At 33.5% G+C, this 15,225-nt stretch overlaps 2 protein-coding genes and 1 non-coding gene across 5 annotated transcripts in view; 1 reads left to right on the forward strand and 2 right to left on the reverse strand.

The window, feature by feature from the left end:
- Positions 1-207: 207 nt before the first annotated feature.
- LOC107048760 lies at positions 208-3,698 on the reverse strand. The gene is made up of 3 exons (XR_003783198.1): positions 3,351-3,698; positions 1,218-1,368; positions 208-502 (listed from the first exon to the last, which is right to left on the reverse strand). It is a non-coding gene; the product is annotated as an uncharacterized LOC107048760 (transcript).
- Positions 1,370-9,561, forward strand: LOC107048759 (probable proline--tRNA ligase, mitochondrial). Of its 3 annotated transcripts, XM_015272116.2 has the most exons (5): positions 1,370-1,386; positions 3,533-3,713; positions 4,899-5,150; positions 6,985-7,425; positions 8,942-9,561. In XM_015272116.2, exons 2-5 carry the CDS (start codon positions 3,600-3,602, stop codon positions 9,461-9,463), a joined length of 1,329 nt encoding a protein of 442 aa, XP_015127602.1. In that variant the 5' UTR covers positions 1,370-1,386; positions 3,533-3,599; the 3' UTR covers positions 9,464-9,561. The 3 variants fall into 3 exon arrangements, with proteins under 3 accessions (XP_015127602.1, XP_015127604.1, XP_015127603.1); XM_015272118.1 differs by lacking the exon at positions 4,899-5,150 and having other exon boundaries at positions 1,371-1,386; XM_015272117.2 differs by lacking the exon at positions 1,370-1,386 and having other exon boundaries at positions 3,519-3,713.
- Positions 9,562-9,757: 196 nt separating this feature from the next.
- The window catches only part of LOC107048754 (sulfite oxidase), an 8,982-nt gene continuing 3,514 nt past the window's right edge, over positions 9,758-15,225 (reverse strand). Inside the window, exons 2-6 of the mRNA XM_015272110.2 lie at positions 13,962-14,344; positions 13,200-13,869; positions 12,464-12,650; positions 11,671-12,190; positions 9,758-10,390 (exon numbers count right to left, since the gene is read on the reverse strand). Of these exons, the coding sequence (XP_015127596.1) occupies positions 10,086-10,390; positions 11,671-12,190; positions 12,464-12,650; positions 13,200-13,869; positions 13,962-14,344 (2,065 nt within the window). The 3' untranslated portion in view covers positions 9,758-10,085. The remainder of the gene's footprint in view (positions 10,391-11,670; positions 12,191-12,463; positions 12,651-13,199; positions 13,870-13,961; positions 14,345-15,225) is intronic.

Genomic DNA, 15,225 nt, shown 5'->3' on the forward strand with positions numbered 1-15,225 from the left:
GATTATACAACTTTAGTGTGTTATTTTTTGTTTACATTCAAAAACGTATCTTTTGAAGACGAATAGATTTTTTCAGTATAACTTATCGTGTTCCAGTAAAAAATCCGATGAAATTCCGAGGGTTTTTAAATGAAATTTATGCATGCATGCGCAAAAAAATATTTCGAAAAGGATTTTTTTCTTTTGATTTATTACCAAAGTCTCTTACATCTAATAAATTCGTTTAAAAAAATTAATAATATAGTGGGGAAATGGAAAAGCAGATGAACATTATGTTATACTTCATTGAGGAGAGTGTAAGGATAGTCCTCCTTTGTACCGCAGAGTCCGGTGAACCAGTTGCAGGAGAGAGATGGTGCGCAGGGGCAGAGGATCCAGTAGACATTGGCGAAAGTGTAGCCGGGCTGTACCACAGTTGAATCGATCCGCCGCGACGTTGGCACACATGGATCGCCTCTCTGTCTCAGGGAGCTGCAGTAAGGGGTGGAATATCGATGGGGATCTGCGTAAGAGACAAAAATTTAATTCATTCTTAATTGAAGTGAAGAGTATTTCGTTTAAAAAATCCTATTATTTTTCGAGTAAATATTATTCCTATTTCACAGAAAAACAATGATTTCATTTTGTTTTGTTTTTTTTTTAAATTCATGCCCCACAACAGAATGAGTTACATATGAGAATCGACATCTCGTGATTTTCTTTTATTAAAAAAAATCTGTAGAAAATACAGAGTAAAGTTAACGCAAAAATAAATTCTCTGAATTATGTCGTTCGTTTGAAATACAATTTGTTAACTATTTTCACAGGAAATGTATGTAAAACGTATGCAAACTGTTACGATATATGTATTACGTCTGTTTGTGTTTTTGTTTTTGAATATTTATGCAATGTATATGGATATTTCAACAGAGATAGGGAAGGGCACAAAATGAAAAAAATAAATAGTTATTACAGAGCGAAGTTCCATGGTTTATAAGTAGGAATCGCTGAAAAAACAATGAAATTTTTGTAGAGAATTTATAGGCTTTCTTCGAGAAATTTTTCGATTCTATTTTTTCGAAAGTATGATTCACACAATTTCTGTTTGCCGCAGAAATTTATTATTATTTTATTATTCATTATTGTTTTATTGTTCTATTATTGTTTCATTCTATTTGATTTCCAGAAATTGCGTTATTCCCTGAAAATTACATATATAAAATCAAGATAATACTCACGTGCAACACAGCACTCGTTCTTCTCACAATCGGCCGAACTCGAGCATGTCCGGACCTGTGGATGACTATTGGCACTCGATGATGTCGAACAACATTCCATGACAGCAACCAAAAGCAGGATTTTCCCCAATGCCATCATGATATTACTCGCCTGAAACAAACAATGGATGTGAGTGCGTGGGATTCCAATTTATTTCCAGCATAAAAAATCCAACGAGATGCGTCAGCCTTCTTTCAAGGAGGTCCCTCCATTCGAGAAGAAAATCAATCGATCGCAGTTTGAAGTAGCTCTACCCTTACGGTAATTTGAAAGATTATTGAAAACTGCAAAAAATTGCAGAAAACTCGAGTAGATTCGGAATTCTAATTTTTTTCTCAATTTAATTATCGTTTTGGCTTTTCAAAGAAGAAATGTTTGAAAATCAGGATTTAATGCAGTGTCTTATGTGAAAATCAACATTTCCATTGCAATCAAAGATTAAAATCTGATTTTTTTTTTCATTAGATGTGAAAAAATCAAGAATTGTTTTGACACCTCATAAAAAATAATCCACCGTTTTGCAAACAAGTTTTATTATTTATTTATAAGAGGGAAATGTTTGAAAAAATATCAATATTTTGCGAAATTTAACTTAGATAATACTGACTGGGTATGAATTTTTTCAAATTTTTTTCCATGCAATCTAGTTGCAAAATTTTAAAACTGAAAATATCCAAAAGTACAGCGTAGCCCGGCCGAAGGGTGAAGCTACTTTAAATTCTAGTTTTCATGAGGTAAAGGTCGTCCAAGTAAATCAGCAATCACTTAAGGCTGAATGATTAACTAAAATCACGTGCGAAAAAATTCAATAAGCGAATGAGTTTTATAAAACGATCTAAATGTGTTAATTTTTTTTTATCAATGCGCTTTCAAAATTTACAATCGAAATCATCAGAGAACGAATAGGATCAAGAGGAAGTGCAGTAGAATTTTTGTGCAGTTGGAATTCTAGTTTCCTAACGATATTTTCGCCCAATTAAGGCCCGGGTGTATCTTTCGAATGTTATCTGGATTTTTTTCATCTTTCGTAATCCAAAATTGTCAATTGAGTGGTACATCATGTAGAAATTCCAAAAAATTATGATAGAATGATAAAAAAAAAAATAGAAACAATTCTGAACTTTTTCAAAGAGCGTTTTTAATTGAGATTCAGAATGAGTTGAAAAAAGTGGAAATTACAAATATCTGATTCGCTGTGGCAAATTATCTATTAGCTGTCATTTTCCATGGTGGATAACAAAACACTAACTCCTCATGGGAAGTGACAGCTAGGTATCTCAATTTTCAAACCAGTGGTATGTAGCCATCTGCCATTTTTATGTGATAAAAGTGTGATTAAAAATTTTCCAAAATATTACAACTTTTTTCAAAGAGCCTTTTCCGTAATAAATGTCTCTGTGCAGTGTGGGAAAAGATTTACGAAATCAGTCTTCCCCCTGCATGATATTGGGTGACAGGTCGCTATTTGTCACCGTAAATCAGATCCATTTTTCAATTTCTTGTTATTCAACTTATTCTGAATATAAATTAAAAATGCTCTTTGAAAAAATTAAGAATTTTTTCTACTTTTTTTTGATTATTCATTCATAATGTTTCAAAACTTCTGCACGATGCAGGACTTAATTGACAATTTCAGGTGACGAAAGATGAAAAAAAACATCGAGATAACGTTCAAAAGATAGTACACCTGGGCCTTAAATCAACAATAACTCAAGGTTGAATGAGGCTGAATGATTAACTAAAATCACGTGTGAAAAAATTCAATAAGCGAATGAGTTTTGTAGAAAAATCTAAATGTGTTGAAAACAAGTAGAATCAAGAGGAACTTCAATAAAATTCTTATGGAATTTCAACATAAATTCATTAGTTTTTACAAGTGATCATTTGCTTTATTAACACTTGTTGTCAAAATCAAATTGCAATTTCGACAAAAAAATAACAGAAAAGCCTAGCGTTCTATTGAATGTTTATTGGATTTCAGAATTTCAGGCATTTATTTGTCTGAACCAAATTATAACAAATTTGCACCTCACAATCAAACAGATAAAATCTCTAGAATTCTGGGAAGTTAATGAATAATTATGAGGACTTACGTAATTCGATGGATGCAGATGTACTTATCTTAAGATGTATTTATCGTAATATCCGACGTTTATCATCCAAACTCCGGTCAATTTCTAATGACCGCCGAGTTCCTCCTACAGTTTTATAATTGCGCGCCACTACGACGCGCATTCGCAGACTGTTTACATTTTTAACCTTAATCTATCTGCAGTAACAGCTGTGCTAATAATGGAGTAGGCGGATGTAGCTTTTGCACGTGTAAAACAAAATGCTGAAAAATGTCTCGTGAGTTTATACATCATGTACAGCGGGTGTCCAGGCTCCTGCAGCCGATCAAGAGTATTCCGAAGGGCGGAGCTGTCAAGGGTGTCAATGTCTCCAGGAGCTATCAGGTGGGCTGAAAGTTGTGAGCGCATCAGGGCTGATGGAGATGCTCCATACTTCATTGATGATGTTTTGAGAGAGTTACGAGTATTCAAAGTCATTTTTAATTGATTTTTGGGAATTAAGAGGATTATTCTTTGCGGTATTTTTAGAATATCTTGGAAATGAAGGGTTTTAGAAAAAAATGTTGTTAGACTCTTTTCGTTGGAAATTCTCTCAGCTGCAAAAAAGATCTACTGATATTTTTTCATAAAACTCATTATTTCCGAGATATCAGAAGTATTCGAAATCAGTTTTGATTGATTTTTAGGAATTAAGAGGATTTTTCTGCAGTATTTTTAGAATATCTTGGAAATTACGGGTTTTAGAAGAAAATATTATTGGACCGTTTTTGTTGGAAATTTTCTCAGCTGCAAAAAAGATCTGATGATATGTTTCGCTAAAACTCGTTATTTTCTAGATATTTTCCATTGAACAAATCAATCATTCAATACTCCAATTTCATTTATGAAAAATTTGAATAGTTGCTCTATGAAATGCTATTCAAATTTAATTAAAACTCTTGAAATTCTATGAAGAATTGTATTTATTCTTAATGCCGATTTAAATTGGAAATTGATTGATATTTTCTGATAGAGAAAAGTCAACATTGAATGTTGATTATTTTACATAATTCATTCTGCTGGGATTTTTTCTATAGAAACTTTGAAAATTCTTACCTTAGAATTTTTTTTACAAAATCAAAACCCATCGACTTTTTCTATCTTATAGCTATTAAAAAATCATCCAATGAAATTCTTCACACATGTATTGTATTTGTTGAAAAATTGTATTTGTTCTTTACGTCAATCCAAATCGAAAATTAATTGATATTTTTTGAAACAGAAAAGTCAACATTGAATATTAATTTTTTTACATAATTCATTCTGTTGGGATTTTTTCTATAAAAACTTAAAAAATTCTTACCCCAGAATTTTTCTTACAAAATCAAAACCCATCGACTTTTTCTATCCAATAGCTATTCAAAAATTCTTCAATGAAATCTTCAACTGAATCATTCACTAGAATTCTTAGACTCTACTCCAACAGGAAGTCAATCGATTTCTTCAGAAAAATTGTTAGGCCTTCTATTGAATTTGTTTATCCACGTCTTGATTTGAACAATTTGAACGATCTGTATGAATTAACTCCAGCTGATGGTCGACATGGGTATAATCCGGCAATCCTGCCCCGGAATGTACACACTGCTACCACTGGGCAATCGAGCCCTCGAGAAGCTCAAGGGGATCATCAATGTCTCAATGACAAATATTGACGCGCAAGAAATTCTTCTGCCCAATTTAACCGATTCGAAACTGTGGAAGCAAACTGGTCGACTGAATGAAATGGGCGACGAGTTATTTCTAGTGAAAGATAGACACAAGCACAGTTATGTATTGAGTCCTGTAGGTAATCACACGTGTTTCGTATTATTCGTCATAGAGTTAATCTACTGTAACTGATGTTATTTAATCGGCTTTAATGAGGTGTAATGAAAAAAAATGAGGGATAATCGGAAGTCGAACAGAATTTCGCAGAACAAATATTCAATTTGCTATTTAATTTTGTCGTGTGTGACATCTTTAATTCATCAGTGAATGAGTTAGCGGAATTGTTAATCAACCTCAGAAAACAATACTGGATTCCAGTGAAATTCCTCTGAGAAGCAAAGAACAAGTTCGCAGTCATTTTTACTGAAATCAAGAACCCTGGGATTTTTTTAACAAAAACCTTGAGGTTTTTAAATTCACGTCCTGGTCTCCTCAAATTATCTTCATTAATTATGGTGTGACATTACAAGTTGGGCGACCCCCTCCCTTTCTTATTTAAAAAACCGAGGGTTTTTTATTTCAGCACCACTGACATTTCAATATTATTTGACTCGATAAAGTTCACATCACTGAGTATTTGGTTTAAAATCCAGTGAAAATTTTACAAAAAAAAAATTAATTAATGTAATAAATGAATATATTAATAATGTATTAATATATTAATACATTAATATATTAATTAATATATTATTTTTTTAAATTTTTAATTTAAAAGAATGAATTTCGGGACAATCTTCAATGGATGACGTAGATTGCAAATTCTTGAGGATTCCACAAATGTTAGGGACTTTTCTGAATATTTCGTAAGTCTCCGTTCCATCTATATGAAAAATCTCAAAAAATCTGTGGACTTATCTCGTAGGAAATCCTGCAACAAATATTTCCACAGGAAAATTTCCCATTGGAAAAAAGTCACTGAAGGGCATGAAAAGACTTTGGCAATTTTTTTCTCCAGTGAAATGCTTTTCTATTTTTGTTTCCGGAAATTTTACAATGGTTTTATTATTTAAACTTTGCAGGTCTGAATTTTAATTTCGATATTGAACCGTTAGATACCATTTTAAAAGCCTGAAAAAAAAATTAGAAAGTTTACTTTTGGAGGGAGATTGATAAAATAATTTTAAAATGTCAATTTTTGAAAATTACGAGCATTTACTATAAATAATTTACAAACAATGGATTTTCCACCATAAAAATAATTTCTTCCGAATCCTAACAAATTTATTCATATTCATAATTTTACCAGAAATCAATTTCATGTCTAAAAAACAAGGTTTTAGAAAGTTTAAACAATTTCAATTATTTATTTATAAACAACGAATGTTTAAAAAGTAATTATTCTGTGCAAAATGTGATTTGAATCACGCTGAATATGTATGCTTTTTTTCCAAATTTATCTCACGCAAAAAAATAAATTAATTAACAAATTAATTCATTCAAAGAATATTCCTAGAAAATATGTTTTTCTTCCGATTGTCCCCGTATTTTTCGTAGATAATGTTTATAATATTCCCCAGCTATTGAAAAAAATTCCAACTAGCTGTACTACACAGTTTAAAAGATAATAAATAATAAACTCAAATTTTTCATTTCATGAGAAAACAGTTTTTACGATGTTCTTAAAAAAAAATCCATGGTAGATTAACAAATCCCGAATGCTGTGGTTTTTTTGTAAAATTTTATACTACAGTTCCACCGATATTCAACTCCAAAAAATTGAAATTTTGTGAAATCATTTCATATTTGATTCAAACAATTAATTAACAAATAATTTCAATAACATATGAGGATCGAAAAGCTCAATAACCTGTGAGGATGCCGTAAATTAAGCCATTGAGAATTTTCTTCGCAAATCCGCAGGGACCGTTATTGTCCTGAGATAAACTTTAATGCAATATAATCCTTCTAGACATACGAAGAGTCCATAACAAGTCTCATTGCCGACGTGAAACCCCAAAAGAGTAATTTACCCCTCTTGCTGTACCAAATATCGAATAAGTGGAGGGACGAGATGAAGCCCAGGCTGGGATTATTCCGAGGTAGAGAATTCGTCATGAAGGATCTGTACTCCTTCGACGCGTCGACTGACTCCGCTGAAAGGACTTACGAGACTGTCGCTGAAGCGTACAGGAGCATTCTGGATCACATCGGGGTGCCTTACTCAATTGTAGAAGGAGACACTGGAATCATGGGCGGAATTATCTCCCACGAGTATCATTACCTCGCTGACATTGGGGAGGACACTGTTGTGGCTTGTAATGCCTGTGATTTTCGGGTTAATTCTGTCATCTATAATGGCGAGACGTGCAAAAAGTGTGGAGGGGAGGTCACCAAAAAATCTGCAATCGAGGTAATGATAATAATTTTTTTTCATTTTTATTTAGCAAGTTTGGAGGAGCATTTCAGAGCTGAAAAACGTTTAATAAAATTTTTATTATTGTCCATTATTGAATTCATCGATGAAAATGGGTGAACAAAATGTGGGTTAATTAATGGATAAATAATTCATATTTTCCTAAAACTACTTCCTTTTAAACATCTCGCTGAACTGATGACAATTGATTATTTAGGAATTATTTAAGGAAAAAGGTTGTAATCTTCAAAAATTTGAGCTTGTCAATTTTTTCAAATCGGTTGAAAAATATTGGCTAAAGATTCAAAATGGAGAATGAAATTTAGACGTTTAGTTTAAATGATAAAATCATTGAAAAATGTACGGTAATCTAGCGGCAAATAGTGCTCGAATAAAAGCTATTTCGACGAAAAAAAAAGTGTTTACAATATTTGATTCTTTTTAATTACGAAAGGAATTCAATTATTTAATTCTACTACTTCACAATTATGTTAGAAACTGTTCCTACTGATCTTCAGTCATTGTTTATCAGAATGTCACTTCATCTAGCTGACTGTTCATGAGTTTAATTTTTCAAAACAAGAAATTTCTTCATTTTAAGGCCCGGATGTACTATCTTTCGAATGTTATCTGGATTTTTTTAATCTTTCGTAATCCAAAATTGTCAATTGAGTGGTACATCATCATGTAGAAATTCCCAAAAATTATGATAGAATGATAAACAAAATGGAAAAAATTCTGAACTTTTTCAAAGAGCGTTTTTAATTGAGATTCAGAATGAGTTGAAAAAAGTGGAAATTACAAATATCTGATTCGCTGTGGCAAATTATCTATTAGCTGTCATTTTCCATGGTGGATAACAAAACATTAATTCTTCATGGGAAGTGACAGCTAAGTATTTCAATTTTCAAAACAGTGGTATGTAGTCATCTGCCATTTTTATGTAATAAAAGTGTGATTCAAAAATTCTCCAAAATATTCCAACTTTTTTCAAAGAGCCTTTTCCGTAATAAATGTCTCTGTGCAGTGTGGGAAAAGATTTACGAAATCAGTCTTCCCCCTGCATGATATTGGGTGACAGGTCGCTATTTGTCACCGTAAATCAGATACATTTTTCAATTTCTTATTATTCAACTTATTCTGAATATAAATTAAAAATCCTCTTTGAAAAAAATAAGAATTTCTTCTACTTTTTTTTTTATTATTCATTCATAATTTTTCAAAACTTCTGCATGATGCAGGACTCAATTGACAATTTTAGATGACGAAAGATGGAAGAACACATCGAGATAACGTTCGAAAGATAGTACACCCGAGCCTTAAATGAATAAATTGTTTACTTGATATAATTAGATCTTTCCTTTTGAAACAAGTCAAAAACATCAAATAAAGATTTTTATTCGATTCAAATAAACCATTTTTCTTGCACCGAAAAACACCTTTCGCCATTTCATTCTACAATCCCTTAAATCCCTTCTCTTGATGTATAATTTTTCATGAATGTCGATTTCAGATTGCCCATACGTTTCTGCTCGGTACAAAATATTCCGAAGTCCTTCAGGCAACGGTCCACACCCAGGAAGCAGAAATCCCTCTGGTGATGGGTTGTTACGGCTTAGGATTGACTAGGCTCCTAGCAGCATCCCTGGAGGTTCTCTCGACGAATGAAGACCTCAGGTGGCCGAAGGCTCTGGCTCCCTACACAGTCTGTGTCATCCCACCGAAGGAGAACAGCAAGGAGTCCCCAGCAGCTCATTTCGCTGACGAGATAGTGGAGAATTTGGTGGAGAGGAACATCGACGTGATCTTCGACGACAGAACGCAATTGACCATTGGCAGGAGAATGCTGGACGCCAAGAGGACGGGGTATCCTTACGTTCTCGTCGTGGGGAGGTACTCCATGCAGGAGAATCCCTTGTTCGAGCTTCATGATGTCAATGAGGGGCAGAGACAGGATGTCAGTTTAGATCAGTTGTATAATTTCTTTGATAATTCAGAGTCTATGAAACAAATACGATCACAAATTGCTGCTTGAAATTGTGAATTGAGGTACAATATTTTGTTTTTAATTAAAATAATGTCATGGATTGTATTGAGATGGAAAGAGGAATAAAAATAAGTGATTTTAAGTAATTTGTGTAGATAATTGATAATTCATCATGTAGAAATTATTCAAGAGATATCTCGAGAATTAATTAATTTGAAAATGAATGCCAGGACATATTTTTACGGCTAATTTTTTCCATAATTTCATTGATAATTCAAACTCTAGGAAACAAACACCATCACAAATTTCTGTTTGACGTTGTGAATTGAGGTACAATTTTTTGTTTTATTTTTTATTTTTTTATTGGATTAAACAAAATCATGGATTACATTCAAGTGCATAGAAGAATAAAAAATAAATGATTTGAATTAATTTCTGTAGAAAATTCACTGAAACTAATAATTTAAAAACTAAAGTCTTTCGATATTTCCCTCTAGCATCAGTCGATCTCAAAATAATTGATGAATCCCAAATTACAAATTTAAAAATTTTATCCAAAATTGTTCTGGAAATATGTCTAGAACTAACGAATTTAAAATAACTGGGAGAAACTTTTACTGAAAATGTTATCATCTGAAAAAAGCATTGTAAATTAATTCAAATTGACAAATCACTTCTGAATTTTCACTTTAACTCTATGATAGGCATTGCACAGCAATCCTCTGAGATTCCAGATATTCTCAAAGCTCTCTGGCTGCACATTGTACGAGGAATCCACAGCTTTAGCCCATATCTCCACTTCCGAGGCATTTGGATCGACTGGAATTTCTCCACTCCAGAGGCTCCAGGCCCAGTGTCTTCCCTCCTTGGCCTGTGTGTCATGCTGCATGTGCTCTGCCACGTACCAGGTCTTCCCCTGGTCTGCTGTGAGGTCTACACGGATTATCTTGTTACCTCCACCTGACCAAGCATATCCTAAGAGCACAAAACAAATATTTAATGCTTGGATATTGATTTATTTATCGGGGTGGAAGGTAATCAGTCGAGCATTACATCACACCTGATTTTCTGCACATTCCATGGTTGAATAAATCTCAAGAAAGAAATTGACAACGGGCCTTTCTTCCCTGGATTACCGATGATTATTCAGAAGAGATTGAAACACTCTTGTGATTGAGTTTGCATAATGAAATAGAGTGGAAGAGTCCTGGGTGTTGATAATTAACTGGTTTTTGGGTCATGATGCATTTGAGGAAATAATATCGAAACATTTTGAGGAGAATTTTGATTACAACAAAAAGTCTTCGAAACTACTACAAAGCGCTGATGAAATAACTTAATATGTCGTAAAATATTTATAAATTTTTGTCAAGTGACAGTTCTAAGGAAATTTCCAGCAATTTTTTAGTTGAAAATTCTCAAATTGATAGAAGAATCAATGGGAACTATAAATTTCAGGCTAATTTTTTCTTCAAAATGGATAGACATCACGAAATTTTCGGAATTTCATTGATTCTTTATTGAAATTTGAAATTTCGACTAATTTCGTTATTAAAAACTCACAATTTGAAGAAAGAAATCAAAGAAAAATATCAATTTCAGCTCAATCATTGCTTAAAATTTGATAGAAATCAAGAAAATTCAGGAAATTGACCTATTTTAATTTTCAATTAATTAAAATTCAGCTAAATTAAAGGGAATTCTCATTTTTCTGTTGCTACAAAATCACCATTTCAGTGAATGTACTGTGAAGTTTAAAATTTCATAATTTTTTCCTCTAAATCGAAATAACATATTCCCGAATTCTATGAATTTTAAATTCTTTTCTAAAAAAAATTCTCTTCACCTTTAACGTCAAGTTTTCCATCCTTCACAATGAAAATTCAAGTGAAAATATACTTGAAGGCTTAATTAATTGAAACTCAAGGGAATTGGAGAATTCTCATTTTCCTGCTGCTTAAAAAATTGGAATTTCACTGGATTTCCAGAAAACCAACATCTTCAATTATCACTAAGGCAAAAAGATGTTTAGAGAGAACAGTAGGAAGCCCTTTTTACGTACAATCCAATGTCTCGATTTTTAAATACATAAAAAATATTCTGAACGAATTGTTTTGCAAGAAAATAAACTTTAAAATGCATTCACAGATTTACTGTGAAGTTGAAAATTTCATGATTTTTTCCTCTAAATCGAAATAACAAATTCCTGAATTCTATGAAATTGAAATTCTTTTTCAAAAAAAAATTCTCTTCACCTTTAACGTTAAGTTTTCCATCCTTCAACCGAACAGTTTCTCCAGGAACAATATTGCAAATAGCGGACGTCACAGGCATGTTCTGAATGGCAGGAGACTTGGAAAAATCCACAGTATCCCAATCAGTACTAGGAGAAAATCCTTTGTAATCCCCTCGTTGGAACTGGGAAGGGCTCTCCTCCTTCGCGATGATGATCCTCGCGAGCCACTTCACGTTCCTAGCCCCAACGACTCCTGGAACAATCACTCGGATGGGGAAGCCGTGGTCCCGAGGAAGGGACTGTCCGTTCATCTCGTAAGCGAGGATGACGTCTGCCTTTGGGTCCAGGGCTCTGCTGATGGGGATGCTGGCTCCATAGGGCAGCCCTGAAGGGTCCAGGTCCAGTCCCTCGAACTGCACGTGGTCCCAGTCGTCCTCATTGATCCCCAGGTCTGATAAAACGTCGCAGAGGCGAGCACCTGACCACGCGGCGTTTCCAACTGCTCCAACGTACCAACTCAATCCTCGTAATGGCTTCACCTGGAATTTTTCATGTAATTGATTCTATCTGGGCCATCTAGACGTGGATTTCATTGTTACGGGAAATTATTAATTGCGAAATTAATTTAAATATTAATTATGAAGTGATTAATATTGTTATTAAATTATGATAATAATGAATAATTAATTATTAATAATTATTATTGAATTATGATAATAATTCATTATCGTGGGATGAAATTGTGATCAGTCATTTCAATTTTTTAATTCGCAACTTAATAAGTGATGGCAAAGTTTATTGTAATTACTCACAGCATTCATTTCTGATCTTCTATTTCCCCCACACATAACAGCACTTGTTACCGTGTATTTGGGATATTTTTTTATTGATTCAAGGGTCAGAACCTTTTGGGTGTCGTCATCGATTGCAATTTCGATGTTGTAGTTTTTTATATCTACTTCAGGGACTGGTAGGTGATTTCTCACGTAGAAAAGGTCTCTGTCGAAAACCAACATTTTTCGTTATCAGTGACGCAAGAGGAGAATTCTAGAATTCAATTTCTAAATTTTTAAATATATAAAAAATATTCTGGGCGATTTTTTGCTAGATAATAAAATGTAAAATGTATTCGTATATCATTTTGAGAATATTTTCTGCGTAAAAATCCAGAGAAGGATGTTAGAAAGGTCTTCATCAGCATTTCAAATCAAAGGCTAGTTCGTTTGTTTTTTTGAATGATATATAATTCAAATGATTCCTTGAAAACCAATAGTAATCCGAAAAATTCAGAGGAAAAATATACTTGAATGTTCAATTAATTGAAGAAGAGATTTAAGAAGAACAGTAAGAAGCCCTTTGTCCCTATAATTCAACTTCTACATTTTTAAATACATAAAAAATATCCTGAACAAACTGTTTTGCAAGAAAATAAACTTTAAAATGCCGTCACAGATCCTTTTGAGAGGAATATCAAAAGATTCTTTATTAAAATTACGAACAAAAAAGACAGCATTTATTTTTCTTCATAAAAAAATTAGAATGACTCACGATGGTGTGAGGAAGCTCTCCACCATCATGGGAGCAGGTGGTTCAGCGCAAAAGGGCTTCAGCCCATTGACTTTCAAAGCCTTATGCCTCCTCGGTTCATTGCCATAGGGATCATAAACTGCCTCCCCTTTCTTCGATTTCTCCTCATCAGTCATATCGACATTCCCAATCCTCATGGACTCCAGCAGGCGATAGACCTCCGGAACCTCATGATTAGCGAAGATCACCCAGAAGGGCTCGATCGAGGCCCCAGCTGCCATCATGATCTTACCGGACCCCCCAGGATGCTGAGAAACGAATTTCGTGATGTCGTAAACTCCATCCTTGTAGTACACCCAAATTCCGTCCTTCTCATTGTCATGCTTTCCTATTTCTTCGATCGTGTAACTCTTCAGTCCCTTCTTATGCGCCCCAGGCCCTCTTTCCAATGCGTAAACTTTCCTTCTGTCTGACCATAAGTAGTAGTAAAGCCCCAGACACCCTCCGGCGATGAAGATACTCCCGAAGTATTTAGACAACTCGTGAGTGGAAAAATTCGTTTCTGACTGTTTTCTCGATTTTTGCCGCTTTTTATCTGATTTGTAATTACGCGTTGGACCGTGATCATCATTTTTTATTATTCTAAGGAGTTGTTGATGCCTGGAAAACACGAATGAATGTGTGGATTGAAATGTTTAGTTTGAATTGAAAATATTTTCCAAACATTTGTATTGCATACTCGTAAAACGGTTCGATAATAATTGTATTACAATTTTTTTCAACAGTTTGAGTATTTGTTGAAATCAATAATGTAGAAATGAATAGTAACGAAATGAGTTTTCAGATGGAGGTTTAAAATTCCATTAAGTTCGTCCTTTTCATTGTCATGTTTTCCTATTTCTTCGATCGTGTAACTCTTCAGTCCCTTCTTATGCGCCCCAGGCCCTCTTTCCAATGCGTAAACTTTCCTTCTGTCTGACCATAAGTAGTAGTAAAGCCCCAGACACCCTCCGGCGATGAAGATACTCCCGAAGTATTTAGACAACTCGTGAGTGGAAAAATTCGTTTCTGACTGTTTTCTCGATTTTTGCCGCTTTTTATCTGATTTGTAATTACGCGTTGGACCGTGATCATCATTTTTTATTATTCTAAGGAGTTGTTGATGCCTGGAAAACACGAATGAATGTGTGGATTGAAATGTTTAGTTTGAATTGAAAATATTTTCCAAACATTTGTATTGCATACTCGTAAAACGGTTCGATAATAATTGTATTACAGTTTTTTTCAATAATTCTAGTATTTGTTGAAATCAATAATATAGAAATGAATAGTAATGAAATGAGTTTTCAGATGGAGGTTTAAAATTCCATTAATGATTCTCAGGAATATCAATTGAGATTACAGTCACTATGATTGCATTTTGCTCCATAATTAGTGATCTACGATAAAATGTCATAAGATTTTTTTTGTAGAGAAATTTCTCACCAATATAAAAGTTTTTCATGTTTCCATTTTGTATTAATTAATTGCTTAGAAACTCCAACTCCTCTGCCATATACGGCCATCCAAGCGATTCTAATATGAAGTCAATTTAATAAAAATTAGAAAGATCCAAAACAAAAACCTTCCATTTTTGCCGGCGTTTCGGACCCACAAGGTGTCCTTCATCAGGACAATAATTTATTCTAAATAAACAAAATATAAAGTCACAATACAGTTCTATTGTAATAATATTGCAACTAAAACCCCAAAAATAATTGCAGAAATTGCAGAGAATACATTAAATACCTTAATAAACCATTTAGTAATAAAGTAATTGATAATTTAAATAAAGTTCAGACTGAATTGAAGAAATTCATGAATTATCACGGACGAAAAAATTTAAGGCCGTGACTATTCGCACCATTGCGTGAATCACTCCCGTATACTCCATACACTCCACGCATGCGTGAAGTTAGTGTGTTTCACGCAGCCGAATTTTCATACTGCTGTGTATTTCACGCAGTTGAAGTTTCATACTACTGTGTGTTTCACGCAGTTGAAGTTT

This window comes from Diachasma alloeum, unplaced genomic scaffold, assembly GCF_001412515.2.
Source record: "Diachasma alloeum isolate Michigan unplaced genomic scaffold, Dall2.0 Dall_scaffold_00197, whole genome shotgun sequence".
Classification (NCBI taxonomy): Eukaryota; Metazoa; Arthropoda; class Insecta; order Hymenoptera; family Braconidae; genus Diachasma; species Diachasma alloeum.